General features: G+C 45.2%; 1 protein-coding gene across 5 annotated transcripts; it reads right to left on the reverse strand.

Annotated features, from left to right (window-relative positions):
* Window positions 1–4,916: 4,916 nt before the first annotated feature.
* CNTROB (centrobin, centriole duplication and spindle assembly protein) lies at window positions 4,917–19,737 on the reverse strand. 5 transcript variants are annotated; one of them, XM_037810134.1, is made up of 19 exons: window positions 18,640–19,737; window positions 17,736–17,820; window positions 17,400–17,481; window positions 16,793–16,916; window positions 15,854–15,970; window positions 15,517–15,633; window positions 15,088–15,186; window positions 13,878–14,114; window positions 13,441–13,587; window positions 11,367–11,500; window positions 10,629–10,754; window positions 9,831–9,993; window positions 8,680–8,938; window positions 6,887–7,023; window positions 6,544–6,607; window positions 6,196–6,366; window positions 5,911–6,043; window positions 5,362–5,434; window positions 4,917–5,111 (listed from the first exon to the last, which is right to left on the reverse strand). In XM_037810134.1, exons 1-19 carry the CDS (start codon window positions 18,910–18,912, stop codon window positions 4,986–4,988), a joined length of 2,667 nt encoding a protein of 888 aa, XP_037666062.1. In that variant the 5' UTR covers window positions 18,913–19,737; the 3' UTR covers window positions 4,917–4,985. The 5 variants fall into 5 exon arrangements, 4 of the variants coding, with proteins under 4 accessions (XP_037666062.1, XP_037666061.1, XP_037666064.1 ...); XM_037810133.1 differs by having other exon boundaries at window positions 16,793–16,949; window positions 18,640–19,735; XM_037810136.1 differs by lacking the exon at window positions 18,640–19,737 and adding an exon at window positions 18,317–18,359 and having other exon boundaries at window positions 16,793–16,949.
* Between the last annotated feature and the right edge of the window lie 9 nt (window positions 19,738–19,746).

Here is a 19,746-nt window from a genome sequence, read left to right on the forward strand (position 1 = left end):
CTTTCTGGTTTTTATCTGGTGTTTTTCATGGAGGTGTTTTTTTGCTCTGTCTCACCTAGCTGCCATCTTAGTTTCTCCCTAGAATAGTTTTACTGCAAATGTATGTTTGTTTAAACAATGCATTATGCTTGTTTCTGAGTTCTTTAACTGGATTCATACTGTTTGTAGACTACTGAGAGTTGCTTTTATTTATTCAAAATTGTATGTCCAAATCCATCCATGTGTTGCTGGGGATTGTTCATTTTAACTGCTGTATAATATTCCACAATTTATTTTTCTATTCTTTGGTTAATAGACATCTGAGTTGTTTCCAGTTTCTTGGTGTGCTGGTTTGAATCTGTTACGTACCCCATAAAAGACTATGTTCTTTTAATCTACTCTTGTGGGGGCAGATACATTGTGAGTGGGATCTTTTGATTTGTTTGTTTCCATGAAGATGTGACCCAATAAACTGTGAGTGGGCCTTTTGATTAAATTATTTCCTGGGAGATGTGACCTCATCCATTCAAGATTTACTGGAGTCATTAAGAGAGCTCTTGGAGAGAGAGCTGAGAGCCAACACAGACCCAGACGCGTGGAGATGCAGACAGAAAGACATTTTGGAGACAGCCGTTGAAACCAGAACCAAGAGAGAAGCTAAGAGATGAAATCCAGAGTCTGCCCCGGAGAAGCTAGGAGAGGTCCCCCAGACGCTTAGTGTTCCAGCTTGCTAATGCGGCCATTTTGCAAAACACCAGAAATGGATTGGCTTTTATAAAGAGAGTTTATTTGGTTACAAAGTTACAGTGTTAAGGCCACAGAGTATCCAAGGTAAGGCATCAACATCAGGGTCCCTTCACTGAAGAATGGCTAATGGTGTCCGAAAACCTCTGTTAGCCGGGAAGGCTCGTGGCTGGCGTCTGCTTTTTCCCAAGTTGCATTTCAAAATGGCATTCTCCAAAATGAGAGCTGATGGTGAGGTTAGCAGTGATCTCCTCCTTGAGAGGAGACACATTTTGAAGACGGCTGTTGGAAGCTGACACTGAGCATGAGCTCCTTCTGTCTGAGCTTTTATAGGGCTCCAATGAACTAATCAACACACACTGAATGGCGGGGCCACACCTCCATTGAAACATTCAATCAGAGGTCACACCCCAACCAAAGGTGTCACTCACAGTTAGGTGGTTCACATCTCCATGGAAACAACCTAATCCAAAGGTTCCAACCTAATCAACACTAATATGTCTGCCTTTACAAGACTGCATCTAAGAACATGGCTTTTTCTGGGGGACAATATATATACAAACCAACACACTTAGAGAGAAACACCCTGGGAGAAACAAGCAAGGACGCACAGGAGCTGAGAGACAGAAGCTAACACAGAAGCCCAGAGACATTTTGGAGAAAGCCACGGAAACCAGAAGCTAATCCTGGAAGAGGTTCAGCAGACTCCAGCCCTGTGCCTTCCCATGTGACAGAGGAACCCCAGAAGCCATGGGCCTTTCTGCAGAGAAATCGTCCTATGGAAGCCTTCACGGCCTTAGAATTGTAAATTTGTGAATAAACCCATATTGTAAAAGCCAATCCACTTCTGGTATTTTGCATTTTGTCAGCGTTAGCAAACCAAAACACTTGGTTATTTCAGATATCCTTCTATATACATCCATTTCATGTTTCTCGATGCACAGGAGCTAGAGATTCTCCTGGACATATACCTAGGAATGAAATGGCTGAGTCATAGGAAATGCAGATAGAGCAATCATTATTTTCCAAAGTAGTCAAATTAATTTATCCTCTTACTAAAAATACTTAAATTCTGGCTGTTCTGCATCCACTGCTACACATGGTATTACTGAACTTTGACATTTTTGTCAATCTAATGAGCACAAATTATTTCATATCAAGGAACTATTTATTTTTAATTATTAGCTTTTTGATAATGACACTGTATATCTGTAAGAACATCTCTATATTTTCTAGAGATGCATAGCAAAAATTAAATATCTGAGATTTTTTTTTAAATACTGCAAGGGAACAAAAGGGGTAGATGAAGCAAGCGCAGTAAAAATCAATTGTTGAATGTAACTGATGGATATATGGGAGTTCGTTGTACTACTCTGTTGTGTACATTTTAAACTTTTCATAATTAAAATTTTTCATAGTATGTCATGTAGTCTCTGACCACAGATGAGAATGAATATCTTTTAAGTTTAGCATTCATGTTTCTTCTTCCTGGATCATCTGTTGTCTTCTGTTTATTTATGTATAAGGTTGTTTGTCTTTTTGTTATTGGTTTGCAAAGATATTAATCTTCTAAATTCTAATTCCTCATCTATTTTATATGACCTACCTGTCACCCAGACTCAATGTATCAGTTAAATATCCTTTCAATAGTGATTTACTTTTTTACTTTCTATGGCTGGAAGCCCACCTGGGCAACAGCTCCTCAGCTCTCCTGCAGTCAGATGTGACCACACCTTGCCAATGAAATGAGCAAAAATGATGTTTGGCACTTCCAAGTATGGGTCTTGGGACTTGAGGTGTGCTTGTTCCACATGGTCTTTTCCCTTTTGCCAACTGGGAGGCTACATGACAATGATTTCACTTCAACCACACAAATAATGACAGTGCTCTAAGGGATGCTGTGCCAGTTTGAATGTATTATGTCCCCCTCAATGCCATTATCTTTGATGCAATTTTGTGTGGGCAGACGTATTAGTGTTGATGGATTGTAATTCTTTGAGTGTTTCCATGGAGATATGCCCCACCCAACTGTAGGTGATAACTCTGATTAGATAATTTTCATGGAAATGTGGCCCTGCCCATTCAGCGTGGGGCTTAATTAGTTCACTGCAGCCCTATAAAAGCTCAGACAGAAGGAGCAAGCTTGCTACAGCCAAGAGGGACACTTTGAAAAATGCACAGGAGCTGAGAGAGTAGCTGCAGATGAGAGACAGTTTGAAGACAGCCGTTGAAAGCACTCTTGCTCCGGAGAAGCTAAGAGAGGACAAACACCCCAAGAGCAACTGAGAATGACATTTTAAAGAGTAGCTGCGGCCTAGAGAGGGATGTCCTGGGAGAAAGCCATTTTGAAACCATAACTTGGAACAGATGCCAGCCACATGCCTTCCCAGCTAACAAAGGATTTCCGGACACCATTGGCCATCCTCCAGTGAAGGTACCCAATTGTTGATGCATTACCTTGGAACTTTATGGCCTTAAGACTGTAACTGTGTAACCAAATAAATCCCCTTTATAAAGGCCAATTCATTTCTGGTGTTTTGCATTCCAGTAGCATTAGCAAACAAGAACAGATGCAGAGCAACAAGATGGAAGGAAGCTGACCATGTGGAGCAGGAAGAGCCCACAGTGCTCTGGATCATTCCAAGGGAAATTAACTTTTTCCTTCAAGCCACTCTATCATTGGGTCTCTTTGTTATAGTAGCTTAGCCTTTACCTCTTCTATTCCCAACCACAAACAGCTGTGGGAGTTCACAGGAGGCAAAGTCCCACATCAACACTGTCTACCCCAAGTGAAACCTGAGCTTGAAGGCTGCAGCCACCTCCTCTAAATGAGAGCTCTTATGGAACTCCCAAAGTCCTTTAATATTCTCCTCTCTGAATACTCCCAAGGTATGGATGGCTACAGGAGGGAAAATGGGGGCTGTTTGGTGGAGGGTTTTCTACTCCTCCCCAGTGCTCTTAGTGGTCTTCAGTGAGAAAACAGACTTCTTTTAGTGTGGGTACAATACATAAAAAATGAAATCAAAGTTGTCTTACCATAATTAGCTCACAAAATGGTTATGTCAGTCCTGTGCCTGTTTCTGATTTTGTTCTGGAGACTTGTTCAGGGAAATATTCCAGACTGTCCTTCATGAGTCAGAAAAATAAAGGACAGGTTGACTAATGGTGGCAGGCTGGAATCTAGATAATAACAACACTGTTGTTCATTTTACCAATTTTGTTAAATCATATAAAACCATCTCCCACCAATGACGACAGTGTTCTCTAAACCAAGGAGTCTGCTCAAACCAATTTTATGCACTTGAGGTGAAAAACAAAAAGGCAAAAAATTTCCATAGATGGGCAAACAGGACTTGAAAAATTCATCAAGCCTGGTTCTACTCATCCTACCAGGGTTTGCCTTTTTCCTTTGCTTGCACATGCTGGTGAGAGCATCCTAAGTGAGACTGATGACCAAGCTGTTCTGGACAGAGTCGGAGCAGGAGAACCCTCACAACTGCTGGCTAGGAAGGTGCTCTCGGGAGAGAAAACAGAACGTAAAAGTTAATACGAAACACTGTGCAACTCTGTATCTTTTCCCCCCACCCCCATCCCAGAGGAAAAAAAAAGCTGGGGCTTTTCTTTGTTTCATGGACATGTCATTTTCTTCTCCAATTTTGCTTCTCTTTGTTCATTTTGGTGAACATTAAGATGGAAGTTTTCGTAAATGTGGGTTTTCTTTCTTGCCAGTGCTCTAGCCTTTTATATACCCACTAAAGCTGGGAAAGAGTAACATTATGGCCTTAATGTCTCCTGGCTATAGCACAAACTAAAGCAGAATCAGAATCTCAGAAGGACGATCTGAAAGAATCATCCACTCTCAAAAGACAAAATTCTAATCAAGCTTTTACTCCAATGTTTTTACACAATTTTAGAAAATTTGGAAAATTCAGACATGTAAAAAGGAAATTAAAAATATTTACTACCAATCAGAGTTAATCACTCTGTAGGTTTTACTCTTTAAACAATTAAACTTCAGGTCACTAAAATGCCTTCAACTTAGTTGTAGATACAGACTGCCTTGTTTCAAAGCATTTATGCCTTTTCCCACACAGAATCTAACATATTAAAAAACAAACAACATGAAGTTCCTTTACAAAGAAGTTTCTTACAAAATCTCCATTATCAAAATTCCTATGAGTCAAAGGCTCTAACACAGATTACCAAACATTTATTTAAAATAATAATAAAAGAGGACAAAGAAGAGGAGGAAGGACAACAGGCTATCTCCAGATTCCCCCCCGACTCCTCAGGCTACTGGGGACAGGGTGTCCACTTTTCTTCTTTCCTTGAGGTTTTTCAGTCTTAGGAGCTGTAGCAAGGCGGCGAGGGACAGCCTGGGAGGGAATCTGAGAGTTGGGAAAAAGAAAAGAAAAAGTCAGCATTGTGTACTTTCAATCTCCCAACCCCAATGAGGAAAGGCCTGGCGTATGGAGAAGACCCAGATCAATCAAAAAAAATTACATGCTACAGAAAAAGGGAACAGGAGCTGGAGGGGACAGGCCATAGAAGCAGAGCCAGCTGGGGAGTGTGCAGAGGTGAAGCACCTGGTCAGTAAGAGCCATTTTACCCCCCCATCCCTGCCCTCCTTTCCCTCACCTCTTTCCGGGGGATCTCACCCAAGCGGGAGTCTGTGATCCTTCGGGGGACATTGTCCCCTTGGCCATCAGCCCTGCCACACAAATCAATGTTATGAGGGTGGGGGAACCATCTCCCCCACTCCCACCAACTCTGGATGGGAGAACTAGTCTCCAATTCTCTCTCTTAAGAATAAGAACAAACAAGATATCCCTGAGGATGAAATGGAGAAGATGTAAGTAGAATCAAATAATGAATTATACAAGATAAAATCCCAAGATTCTGAGCTGCAAGGTAAAGAGAGGAAAAAGCTAAGGTAGGGAGACATGAAGAAGAGACTTTTTAAAAAAAGAAGTAAAAAAAAAGCAGTAGAAAGGAAGAGACAAAAGAGTAGTAAGAGATCTGATGAGAGCAGACTTGCTGATCTACACCTCATTCCTCACTTTCCTCCCCCAAAAAGGACAAAAGAATGTACCCCTGCGAAGAGCAGAGCCCCCGTTCTCCCCGCCTGGCCCATGCCGCTCCCCACAGTCCAGGCTCGGCTCCCTAACCCTCCCTCCTGGCTTGTACCCGCTGTGTTCCGGCCTCTTCAGGCACAGCAGCAGATCCTCGGCGGGCAGCGCCCCCCAGCCCCGAGCCTGGCAGAGTTGGAAGAGTTGAGACAAATCCATCAGCTGCCGGGGAGAAGGCAGCCCATCTCCACCTGAGAGACATATAAGTAACAGTCATCGTCCTGGGGCCCCCCTCCCCAGCCCTCGTCCCATCTCCCTAGGAATCCAGAAGGACTTAACGTCCTGGTTCTGGTTCCATATACCAGACCTTCATTCTCTCCCTCTCTGGTGCTGACCTGCTCACCTCTCTCCGGGGAGCCCCCGCTGGGACCACCGCCATGTGGGTGAGCTGAGGGAAGCTCAGGTGCCCGGAAGAGACTAGACGCCATGGCTAAGGGCACTTTAGTTTTATGGACCGGGGGTGGAAGACGCGGCACCTGAGGGACTTCCTCCCAGGACGCGGCTGTCAGAGGACCTGGCAAAAGCAAAAAGATCCAAGAATCAGGAAATGGGGCAAAGGGCCAAGGAAGCCCTATTGCCTAGCATTTATTAGGCTTTCTCACCTTTTTTGGTTACTGAAAACTCATCCTAGATAGTCAACTCCCATCTATTCCAGTTCCCAACCCCAACCTTCTTCAGAGTTGGAACTCACCAGATTTAGGGGGCAACAGATCAACAGGGGTGTTCTCACTGTTCTGGGGTACTGTCTCCAGCAGCTGGGGAGAAAGGATAGTAAGGTTTCCCAGAGGACTAATGAAGAAGGAGATCTCGGTTCCTGAGGAAGCAGGGGCTGGGGAAGTAAGAGCCAGTGGTTTTCGCTTAGGTTCCAGAAGGGGATTCTGGAATAGGAATGAGATAGACTTGGAGAATAAGAAGCTGGGACAAAGTCTTAATCCTAAAAGGACATAAAACTAGAATCCTGAATTCTTAGAGTAGAAAGAAGAAATGAGGAGGGGAAGAGGAAGATAAGGTAGTCTGGGTGGAACCTCGCTTACCTGATGCAAGAAATGCTTGAAGCCCTCCAGCTGAGAAGGGGGTGGCAGCCCTTGCTTTAGGAAGCCGTCCCCATCATGTCCAGGATCTTCGTCAGGGAATGGCCGTTCTGCCCTGTGATCAGGATGGAAGGTCCCAGCTGCAGAGGACAAGGCCCCAACTACAAAGTTAGATGCATTCACATGTGTTTGCTGTGGAGGGAGGTGGTGCCTCCACAAATCAACTCACCAAATGTCCAGAAGAAAGGGGCCTATTAAATATATGAGGAATATCACAGCGAGGAGAAGAGAATGAAAGTTGGAAAGAGCTAGAGGAAAGAGTCGAAGACTAGAAGGTAGCACAGCTGAATTCTAAGACAGAAGTGCAGACAGAAAGAAAAAACTGTGGTACTCAGACTCTGGATAAATGAATGCCACCATAAACTCCTTAAAGAACAGAAACCACTATTTAGAATATTTTAGAATATTAATAGACATGTTTTGGCTCCTTCACCAGAACATGCCCTCAGAACTTTTTGTATTATTATTATATAACTTTTAAATTTTAATATTATGATATAATTCAATTCTCATTCTTAATTAGACCTAGGTAGTCATGTCTGTACCATGCAGAACATCCCTTACCCACCAAACCCACAGCAGAATAAACCAGGGGTGGACACCATGGCTAAGGTCAGCCAATCTAACGGATGATTACCAACCTCTCTTTAAACTGGATCTAAAACCTCAGTGTCTCTACAGGGTTGTAGAGTCTTGGCTGGAATGTGTCATGGCTGGCCAAACCCACATGCAGGCCAAAGTTATAAGGGAGCAGGAACGCTGAGTGAGCAGAGAATGCTGGTCTACCAAGAGAAAGGAGAGAGGCACAGGGAGAGGCAGTCAAGAGACCATGTGGTGACTCCCAGGGGTATGAACTGCCCTGGCAATGCGGGAAACGACTCCTGGACCCAGCACTGTGGGACTGAGAGGATCTTCTTGACCAAAAGGGGGAAGAGAGATGAAACAAAATAGGGTTCCAGTGGCTGAGAGAGTTCAAATGGAGTTGAGAGGTCACTCTGGAGGGTATTCTTATGTGCTATATAGATACCACTTTTTAGTTTTTGGTGTATTGGAATGGCTGGAGGGAAATACGTGAAGCTGTGGAACTGCAACTCAGTGACCTTGATTCTTGAAGATGACTGTATAACTATGTAGCTTGCACAGTGTGACTGTGCGATAGTGAAAACCTTGTGGCTCCCACTCCCTTTATCCAGTATATGGACAGATGAGTAGAAAAATGGGAACAAAAATTAGATGAAGAATAAGGTGGGAGAGAGGGGATGGAAAGATTTAGGTGCTCTTTTTTGCTTTTATTTTTATTTTGGAGTAAGGAAAAGGTTCAAAAATTGATTCTGGTGATGAACACAAAGGTATGACAGTGCTGTGAATAACTGTACATTGTGGACGACTGTATTAAAAAAAATAAATGAACAAGGGGGGAGGGAGGAATGGGATTTTTTGAATGTTCTTTTTTATTTTAATTTTTATTTTACTTTTTGGAGTAACGGAAATGTTCAAAGATTGATTGTGATGATGAATGCACAACTATATAATGATAATGTGAACAACTGATTGTATACTTTGAATGATTGTATATTATGTGAATATATCTTAATAAAATTGCATTTTAAAAAAAAAGAGACCATGTGGGTCCAAAGAGAGAAGGAAAGCTGCCTCAGCTCCTGCCAGGAAAGCTAGGTGAGAGGGAGCCAATTAGTGGACGTCAGGGGACCCCAGTGACTACCTTCTCCAATTACCTGTGGATGGAGTAAGATCTGGCTTTGGCTCCAGGGGCTGGAAGGAATGTTGGCTCTGAAAACCCGGACCCAGCAGGAGGCTAAGGTCTGGGGAGGGGCTGCAGAGATCAGCAGGTACCCCTGGCAGCTCATCCCTTGCTTCCCGACTCTGCTGCAGTACAGGCTTCAGGGCCACGGCCACAGGTGGCATTGTCCAGATCCTTCTCTCCCCCATCTCCGGTTCCTGGGGCCCAGGGATGGAGCAGCCAGCAGTAGGGGCCTGGGTGGAAGAGAGATGCCGAGAGAAGACTGAAGCCCAGTGGATAATTATCAGAGAAAAGACATGGCACAGACACTTTAGTTAGATTATAAATTAGTAGAACCTTCGTGAAAGAACACTTCGTAATACCTATCAAATTTTTAAATGAGTATTTTTGATCTTATAATTCCATTTCTAGAAATTTTATACATACATTTGCACAAACATATATATTAAAGATATTTATTGCAGCCCTGTTTGTAAAAACAACACATAGAAACAAATGTTCAACAATAAGTGCTTGGTTAAAGAAAAGGTTTTCCAAGAGTTTAGAAGGGGGAGAAAGCATTTGGGGGAGGGGGGCAGACAAGAAAACAGCAACAGCGGTTGCTTCTGGCAACAGGAAATGGGAGACTGAGGTACAGGGAAAGGATGGAGATCGCTTTTCACTTTATGCCCTTTGAGCTGTTTTCTTTTTTCTTTCTTTCTTTTTTTCTCCTCCATGTTTTTATTTATTACCTATTCCAAAAGACCTTCTAACTAATAATAAAAATTTCATAATTACGAGAAGAGGGTAGAAGATAATGACATAAGGGGTGACTCCCGACCACCATAATCAATTTAGCTGCCATTCAGCATAACTGGTACCACATATTACTCAGCCACTTGGAGCTGGAAGAAGAAAGTTGTGCCTGGTGGAATGGGGCCAGTTTGGGTGAGCTATGACCAGGGAATAAATATTTATTTTGGTGAGACAATTATTCTTCATAGAAGTCCACAGATATTTTTTTTTTTTCCTAAGGTGGGTCCTAGGAACTGAATTACCTTCAGGGCTTCCCTTGGGAGGGAGTTCCCAAAGAATAGATCTGGGCCACACAACTCTGAAAAGCTGAGCTCAAGGGGCACTGCCTACCGGGAGGTTAGGAGGCGGGAGGGTGGTGCTGAGCAGCTGGTTTGCCTCATCCCAGTGGGCCTGCAGCATGGCTTGGAGTCGTTCTATCAGCTCCACCCGCTGCTCCTCCAGCTGCTGGTTCCCGCTCTGCAAGTCCCGCACTCGTGCCTGCTCCCGGGCCAGTCTGAAGAAAAGAAGGGAGGGGTGACTTGGGACTTTAAGCAAGCAGGGACTTGGAGAATAAGATAAACCAGAATGGAAACTACCAAACTCCAACCCAGCAGTCTGGACTCCTGAAGACAATTATATAATAATGTAGATTACAAGGGGTGACAGTGTGATTGTGAAGACCTTGTGGGTCACACGCCCTTTATCTAGTGTATGGATGAGTGGAGGAATGGGGATAAATACTAAAGGACAAATGGGGTGGGATGGGGGGATGATTTGGGTGTTCTTTTTTCACTTTTATTTTTTATTCTTGTTCTGGTTCTTTCTGATGTAAGGAAAATGTTCAGAGATAGATTGTGGTGATGAACGCATAACTATGTTATCATACTGTGGACAGTGGATTGTATACCATGGATGATTGTATGGTGTGTGAATGTATTTCAATAAAACTGAATTTAATAAAAAAAAAAAAAAAAAAAAAAAAAAAGATAAACCAGAATGGAAGGTCAGATATCTGAATTTCTGAAAGGAGCTGGGGCCAGTTTAGCCAAGGTCAGTTCTCCAAGGGAGCAGCTCTTTGCCTTTTCCAGCCTTGGCTCTACTCGTGAGGAATGGGCTGAGGCCTGAAGGGGAAACTGCAGGGACCAGCACCTGAGCTCACAGTCCTGTGCCACCTGCTGCTGCCGTTCTTCTCGTTCTACCATTTCCACCTTGAACTGAGCCAACTGCGCAGCCAACTCCTGCTGGTGCTGTTCATTTAGGTCCTGCAGCTGCTTCCTGAGAGGGCACAGGTGAGAAAAGAGGGCTGAGTCTGTTGACAGAAGGAGTAATCAAATGAAAAAAAAAACAGAATGTGTACGTATGAGAGCGAGATAGCCTGGTCACAGCACAGGTGGGCTCAGGAAAGGGCTCCAGATGAAGCTGATGTCTAAGATGGGTTCCCCAGAAACAGACACCGAGATGAGGATTTATGGCAAAGTGATTTATTTAAGAAGCATTTCCAGAAAAATGTGGTAGGGGAGAGGAGGTGAGGAGAAGTGACCTGGGAGGGAAGGAGGTTCAATCTGAGAGGAGAGCTCTGGAGACAGGGTAGGTGACACCTCAGCATTGTCCCTATCGGGGGCAAGGGAGCTGGAAAATATATATTCCTGACCCCATCAGTTAGCGGTTAAGGCCAACCCCCTAGGGCCTGAAAATCCCAGGCCTCCCGGCCCTCCCTGTGTATCTGCAGGCACCCTCCCACAGAGAGCGTGAGGTGCTGGCTGATGGGAGTGCAAGTACACCGGGACCTGCATTTTTGTACATGGTAAAGGGATTTGAAAGGCTATGGGCAAGGCACTAGTAACACCTGGTGTGCCTGAGAAGCAGCATCCAGGAATTCCCAAGTACCTATGATGTTCCCGCAGGGAGGCCGTTTGCCGGAGGTTGCTCTCCTGAGCCTGGGCCAGCCGCTCAGTCACCCGCTGCTCCAGCTGCACAGCCAGCTCAGACTCCAGCTGGATCCGCTGGCTTTCATACCGGGCCTGGGAGTGAATGAAGGAAGGTGGAGTTAACAGTCAGCCCTATTCTGTCTGGGCTCAGAACAGGATAGAGAATATAATGTAGACAAAATCCGTGCACCAACCTGCCCTCTCAAATGTCCAAGGGAAGAATAAGACTTTTGCCACAAGGAGTGAAAGAGGTTCCCTTTCCTTATTAAATCATGAAGTTCTCACATTGTTTACATGCACAAAAATGAAAAGGACTTTGGACAAAAAGAATGTATTTCTTAACAAAAAGAAATGTTAGAATATAAAATGTTATAAGTGTCTGAGATAACACAATGTAGTCCCTAGTCTGCTGAAATCCAGCAGGCATTCAATAAATGGCAGTATCCCTTCCTCTCTCAGATCAACTTTCTCTGGGCTTAGAAACTCATCAATTTGCCCTTAACATACATTTAAAGCATAAAAACAAAGGCCCAAAGGTCAAAATTCTAGCTTAAAGGTAGAACCGAGTGCTGTCTCCCAATCCAGTGTTTTTCCTCTTCAATGCCAGGCCTCCACCATACAGCTCTCTCCAGCCCCCTTTTTTCTAGTGCAATGTTCTGGTTTGAATCTGTTATGTACCCCAGAAGATTTAATTCAATCTTGTGGGTACAGACTGACTGTGGGTGGAATCTTTTGATTAGATTATTTCTGTGGAGATGTGACCCCGCCCATTCAAGGTGGGTTTTAATTAGTTTACTGGAGTTCTTAAGAGAACTCAGACAGAGAGACAGAGAGACAGAGCTCAGAGCCAACATGCTTGGAGATGCAGACAAAAAGATGTTTGGAGATGCTAAGCTAAGAGATGAAGCCCAGAGTTTGCCCCAGAGAAGCTAAGTGAGAACTCAGAGACACTTAAAGAGAAGGCCACTGGAATCAGAAGCTGAAAGCAAAACAATCTGGGAGCAAAGGAACAGCAGATGCCAGCCACGTGCCTTCCTAGCTGACAGGCTGACAGAGGTGTTCCGGACACCATCAGCCTTTCTTCAGTGAAGGTCTCCTCTTGCTGATATCTTAGTTTGGACACTTTAAGGCCTTAGAACTGTAAATTTGTGAACTAATAAACCCCCATTGTAAAAGCCAATCCATTTCTGGTATTTTGTTTTCTGGCAGCTTAGCAAACTGGAACATGCAGGGATCAGCAAACTACAGCCCAATTCAGCCCTCTACTGCCTGTTTTTGTAATAAAGTTTTATTGGAACACGGTTACTCTCATTTGCTTACATGCTTTCTATAGCTACTTTTAAGGCACAACAGCAGAGTTAAGGTAGTTGTAACAGAGACAGTATGACCTACAAAGCCCAAAGTATCTACCATCTGGCCCTTTACAGCAAAAGCTTGCCAACCCCTACTTCATTGAATGGCAAGGGTCTTCCTTGTTTGCATTTAAGACTGAACAGACTGGCTAGATGGAAAGCATTTTTCAAAGTCAAATTATACCAACAATTTTTTGACTACTATTCTGTTCCAGGCCATGTGCTGTTACGGAAATTTCTCAAATAAATAAAACAATCATTGACCTCTTGGATCCCTCACCTAGAAGTATAAACACAAGTTATTCAAGTAACGAGAATTACAAAGCAGACTATTAAGATTGGAATCAAATCTCTGACAAAAACCTTTACCTGCTCATACAGTTAACCCACTAAGAGAGGTATCATTTCTTTAAAAATAACAAAAGATATCTTTAATAGATTTAGTCTATTTATCCCTAAGAGTAATGTTAGATCAGGCTGTCACAGTGTGGGAAACTCATGCAGTGAGAAAGGACTCTATGTTAAAGACAGACACTGCCCATACTACGTAGAAACCACTGATGGGATATCCACAAATAACATGAAGTGGGAATGTCTGCCTTGACTCCTGAGAGGTCAGTCTGCCTCAGACCTGCTTCTTTCAACCAGAAAAAAACCCTCAGGAACCCTCCGCCTCCTGACCTGCACCAAGCTCATTTCCAGCTGCAAAGAATCTCTCTCCCTCCGTGCTGTATCCAACTCTCCTTCCAGCCGTCGCAACTCAGACTGCACCAATGCCAACTGCTGCTGGGCCTCCCGGGATGCTTGGGCCTCTCTCTGGGCATTCCCCTAAAAAAGGGAAATCGACCTCAAGTACTTACCTTATTTCCTATCTCCTGGTTACCTGTATTTCCCAACTCATCCTCCCATACCTTAAAATCCAAGCTTCTTCTCTTTCTCCTCACATATGCCCCAGTTCTCCATCTTTGTTTAATGCCACTCTTTAACCTTCCATTTACACTCTCAACCTTGCCTCCAACATACAGTTCTTCACTCTCCATTCCTGTCTACCCATGCCCCATTCGATTCTTTTGCCCTTATCTGTTCCCATTCCCAATTCTTCCAAATGCCACTTTTACCTTCTCCCTTTCCAGCTGAGCCTGGCTCTCCTCCTGCAACGCCTGGCAGCGTTCCTTCAGCTGGTGCTCTTGCTGGGCCCAGGTCTGCCGTTCTTCTTCTAAAGCAGCCTGCAGTGCCTCCAACTGTCGATGCTCACTGAGTCGCCCAGCTCGAGCCTCATCTCGTTCTTCCTCCAGGGTCTGGCATCGCTGCTGTTCCAGCTCTAAGCTCAGGGTCAGAGCCTGCCTTTCCTCTTCCTATAGCCCGAGGAGAAAAGAGGTCCTTGGCCTGCCTTCAGGAGACCAGCAATCTGCCACCTCCTCACTCCCCGCATACAACCTGCCTGCTGAGAATACAACAATTGACAAGGCCACAGGACTTCAAGTATCAAATAGTAGGTAAGAGCTCTTGTTCCTGGGTTCAAATCTCAGTTTGAATCCCAGGTCTCTCATTTACTGTGTGTATTTAGGCATATATCCTTGTCTGTAAAATGGGAGTAACAACAGGTTCTACCTTGTGAGAATTAAAATAAAAAGTGTATGTAAAGCATTTAGCACGGTGTCACATGGTAAATACTCAATAGACAAGAGCTATCATCATCATCATCAAAAGAAATTCCACCAGGCCCTGAAGATCCAGCCTACAACCATCTTGTGACCCAGCAGCAAACCTCCGCCATCAGCACTATTGGGTGGAGCCCACTAAGCCTATAGGGAGCAGCAGGCATGCAGCAAGAGTGCATCATGCATGCAGCAAGTTCCAAACCCGGCTACTAACTCACATGGGTCATCATCTTATCATTTCAGCTCTAAGAAATTTAAGTGAGTCTTCTCCCACTTGATAGGCTCTGCCCTAGACCAGAGTTCCCAAACCTTGTTGAACAAAATCACCTGGGAAACTTCTGAGAATATTTAGCTTCCTCAATCCCAGCATATAGCTACTGAAGCAAAACCTCTGGGGATGGCTCTCAAGAATTTACATTTTAAAACAATTCCCCAGATGATTCTACTGCTCTAATGAGGATACAATTTACAGATTCTGGCAAACTAACTTGGTCCCAGAACCCTTTATTTGCAAAGTACCTAGCAGAACTAGTGGTCTGAGGAATGTACTTTGGGAAACACTACTTTGGTATAACTCAAACTAGCAACTCCCCAAATCCAATAGCCCATAGCTCTCTAGAAGCAATTAACAGTCTCCAGTGGAATGAACCCAGCCCAGCATTCTCACCAATGTCTCCCTTTCCCGTTGCTGCTGTCTGGTGCCTTCCTGCTCAAGGTTCAGAGCCTGTATGGCCTCAGAAAGGCTTTGCTCCAGGCGGGTCACTGTCTTTCAGGGAGAGAGGCACACAGGACAGGGGAACTGAGGGAAATATTCCAGAAAGCATTAAAACAATGCAAACTTTAAATTTAAATGACTCAGGGACCAAAGAGAACACTAATGATGTGAGTAAAACCGGGAAGACATCAGCTATGCAAGTTTGAAAGCAGAAACAGTGAAGAGAGGGGAGACAGAGGAGAAGAAGAGTTAGTTGTCAGGACAGCTACTGTGTGATCAAGGTCAATCTGTTGTGAATTTGAACTCCAGAGCTATTTCTGCCCCCTTCAATCTAGTGGCCTGTGACGGAGGTTCTAGTGCCATATGATCCAGGTTGCCCACCTCCTGCTGCTTGCTTCGGGTGAGTTCGGCTGCCTGGCGTTCCTCCTGAAGGCCCCGAAGCACCTCTGTCCGCTCAGCCTCGTGCCGGTTCCAGCCCTCCACCACACGGGCCAGGGTCTCAGGAGGAGCAAGTCAGATGGAATTTCAAAATAACTCTTTTGCCTTTTTCCTACCCCAGGGGGGAGGGTCAACAGCCACCTTCTCCCAATGGTTGGTAAACTCGCCCCTTATCCCAGCTCCTAGCCCACGCACAGAAACACTCGTTGGCTACACCCTTATTAACTATTCCTTACTGCTCTCCTTGGAGAGATCCACCCACATTTTGCTACCCTGGCACCTTGTCCAGCTGTTCAATCATGATGTCTTTCTTGCGGTCGGCAGCCACAGCCACAGCTAACTGCTGCTGTAGCTCCAGCACTCGGGTCTGCAGGCTCTGAATATGGCGCTCACAGTGCTGGGAAGAAGGGTGAAGAGTCTGGCTGTTGCCCCATCCTTCATCTGACCAAAGCCCCAGACTTTGCAGTCTCTCAAACTTACTTGGTCCCAGAACCACTAGGGGGAAACGGGCTGGAGACAGGGAGCCTGGGTCTTCAAAACAGAGTAGGGTTGGAGGAGAAAATCAGGGAATCTGGAGCAGGGAGACTGAGACTTCTAATACCTTCCTCTCTCTTCTCAGGAAATAGGTGCTCAGCTTCCAAGATCTTCCCTTTCCTGAATCTCCTGAGAAAATTTCCCATAAACCCTTTGGCAGGGTGGAATAGCTCATGCTGCAAAGAGCTGGAAGTTACTCTTGCCTTGAGACGCTCATTGGACACAATGATTAAACATAGTAAGGATAAAAGGGAGAGAGCCAATGGTTTTGCCTCTTCCTCTATCTTGTAATTCTCTTTCTGCGCACTTCAAATATTGAGGCTAAGGCTCCAGAGATAAAGTTCATTATATCACCAATAGCTAAGGGCCTTTGCATGAGCTCATTCAACAAACACTTATGGAGTGCTTCTAGATGTTAGTATATTCTAGACCCTAGGGATTCAGTGCTGAACAAGACGGGCAACGTACTGATCCCTGTGAAGCTTAGATTTTGGAGGGGGACAAACCAACAAGATATATCAGACCGTGATAAACTGTATAAGGAAATAATAGAGTGAACTGATGGACTACCGAGAGGGGAGGTGGTTATCAGCTTTAGGGGGGCTAAAGAAGTCTTCCTGCAGAGACAGCTAAACAAAGTCCCAGTTGCCCTCACCCTTTTCTGCACTCAAGTTCCCCAGCTCACCTTGCGGCGGGTATGCTCGGAATCCAACGCATCTCTCAGGCCCTGAAAATCTGGAGGATTGAGTGAGGGCCCCGGCCGAAGGCTGGTGTAGCGGGGAAACAACTCCTCTAGGGCTTGGGCTGAGCTGGATGGAGATAAGTCTTGCAAGGGCCGGGTACTGAGCAAATCAGATAGAGAATGAGAGTTGGGGAAGCTTTTGAGATCCACTAGTTCAACTGTGGTACTTTATGCATGAGGAAAACGAGACCCGCAAAGGCCAAGAGACTTCCCCGAAGTCATAAAACTAGGTAGTAATAGAGCCCTAACTAGAACATAGGTTCTGTGCATCACTCTACAGTGCTTTTTCCTCTAGAAAAGAAACAAGATAACTCTTCTGGGGAAAGAAGGACTGCAGTGGAGAGAAAGCCAGGTACCAGTGGCAGATGCCTGAAGTTTCTGAGAAGTAAACGGGGGAGAAGGTAAGAGAGAAAGGATGAAAACTGAAAGCTAAGGAACAACATTCTTAGGTCCTTAAGAGGTTCAAAGGTAGTAAAGGGAGAGCAAGGAATGGATCGCTCATCTTTTCAAAAAGAGAATACAAGCTAGGAGAACCCCAAGGAGAACTCACTTGAGCAAGGTGGCTGTGCTCTCGCTGTCAAAGGAGTCGTCTTCCCTTCTCTCGGAGCTAGCACCTGGAGCAAGGAGATCCCCTGCAGGTAGCCAGAGAGACCCCAGCCAGGTCAGGTAACAACAGGAACAGGGGCCACTCAAAGGAGAGGAGACGAAGAGGCCATCCTGTCCATCTCATCCACCCCCCACTCCCTCCCCCAAAGAATAAGAGACTTTTCTCTTGAAATGTCTTCTATATCAGGGGTCTAGGTTTTCCTCCCTGCTTCCTCTCCACTTTCATCCAACCCTTAAATCTAGGTTTTCCTTCATAGCTCCAGGGAAGAGGTTTACTCACGATAGGTTGTATCCCGTGAGGTTTGGAGAATGCTCTGGAGCTGACCCCGGACACTTTCCATCTCAAAGATATGCTTTGAACCATCCTAGAAAAAGAGCAACGTGGAAGTCAGAAGTAACCTGTGTAATCTATATTCTATCTACTGCCAGCCCCCTCTAAAGTCCAAGAATCTTTGCCCTAGCACCTGGGAAAGCAAGAAAAATAGAACTGATCAAATAAGGGATGTCTTAACCTTGCATCAGACAGGTAGTGTAAATTAATACATTGGGCAGATATTATATGAGTGCTAGGGACTCTTGCCAACTAGCGAGCAAATACCTTGTCTAAGGGCCATGTGCTATGAGTTCTCAAACTCTGGAAAATCTAACCAGTCGGCAAATTGGTTATGACGCTTTTTCTATCCAACACTGACAACTATCTTCTCTGTCAAGTGTAACCGGCTAAACCATGTTCTAATGATTTACAGGCCAAATTTCGCATCATACAATCAGAATAGTTTTCAGCTAGAAGGAGCTTTACATATTTTGCTGTTATCCTTAAGTCGCTAGTTCCCTCTTGGGATCAAAAAACCTTATCCTCACCCCCAGTGTCCAGGTCTCAGTTCATGGCACACCACCTACCCCATACCCCTCAGTGCAGGTGTTTCTGAGAAAAAAAAAAAAAAGAAGAAAAGAAAAAAAACCACTAGGAAATTGCACAATTTTCCAATTTAGGGTGTCCTGGGCCACTCTCTCCCTCATAAACATTTGCTCCCAAGAATAAGCATGAATGAACTGGTAGTAAAGAGAACTTAAAATCCACCAATAGGAGTTTAAATCTCAGCAAATCTACTTTCCCCCAATCCCAAGACTCTACTGTCTAGTACCTCTAGTATAGGTTACTGTCCCCAAGACACAGCCCTCACCTTTTTCTTTAGGTTGTTCTCCAGTCCAACTGACAAACTGCGACTTAGCTCTTGGGCCAAGCCCTCTAACACCTCATGAGGAGGTGGGGTAGAGGAGGGTAAATACAGCTGGGCTCGGGCTGTGGCTTCTGCCTGACGACTTAGGCGCAGAGAAGTGTAAAGCTGGGAGGTCACCTCAGAGGACACTTGGTTCAGCCCGGGGGGGTCTGATGAATCACTCAGGAGATCCTCAGAACGGAGAGGTGAACTGGGGCTAGGAATTGACGTCTCCATGAATACAGGGAAGAGACAACTAGAAACAGGAGGGAGCTGGGAACTCCTGGTTCTGTTTTAGGAGAGCCCAAGGGGGGCAAGTACACGGAAAAGGAAGATTTGGGAGAAAGGAGGAAGCCTCCAAGCCAAGAATCCTTGGTGGATCAAGGGGATCAAGGCTTTCTGATTAGAGGAAAGATTTCCACAGATTCCAGTGGCCATGGGAAAGGGCAAAAATATTCCTTTCCACAGCTCCCGGGAAGGGGGTAGGGGGTTTGCAGCGCGGAAGGGAGTGGAGAAAGAAGTCCTACTGCGTGGCCACGGCACTCTACAGTTCCCCTCCTCAGCTTGGAATGGTGGGAGCTGCTGGGAGATCAGCCTGGGCACAGGGTATCCTTGGTCAACTGAGCTTTTAAGTTCTTACACCCAGAACACGCAAAGTGAAACGGACCCAAATCCGAAAGATGCCTAATTTCTGTCCAGCTTCCTTATTTGCATCCCAACTGGCTCCGATCTCAGAGGCAGAGGACCCTCACGCGCCACCTCCCTCCCCTTCACCCGTTCTACCCAGGGTCAACTTTCTTGCATATTCCCTTCGACTCCTCCTGCCAAGAAAGCCATAGCAGGACTCCTTAGCATCCCTACCTCCTCACCACCCCAAAAGAAACCTTCCCAGCCCTCAGTCACGCCCTCAGGCGACCCTAAAACGCACACCGCCCTCAAGCCTAGCCTAAATCTCCCAACCCCGACCACCTCCTTCTGACTACTCCACACACTTCCGATCCCCACCCCCCCACTCCCAATTTGCCAAGGTGGGGACAAAGGATTGCCCCTTCTCCTGAGCCCTGGTCCGAG

This window comes from Choloepus didactylus, chromosome 18 (assembly GCF_015220235.1).
Source record: "Choloepus didactylus isolate mChoDid1 chromosome 18, mChoDid1.pri, whole genome shotgun sequence".
In the NCBI taxonomy this organism is placed as follows: Eukaryota; Metazoa; Chordata; class Mammalia; order Pilosa; family Megalonychidae; genus Choloepus; species Choloepus didactylus.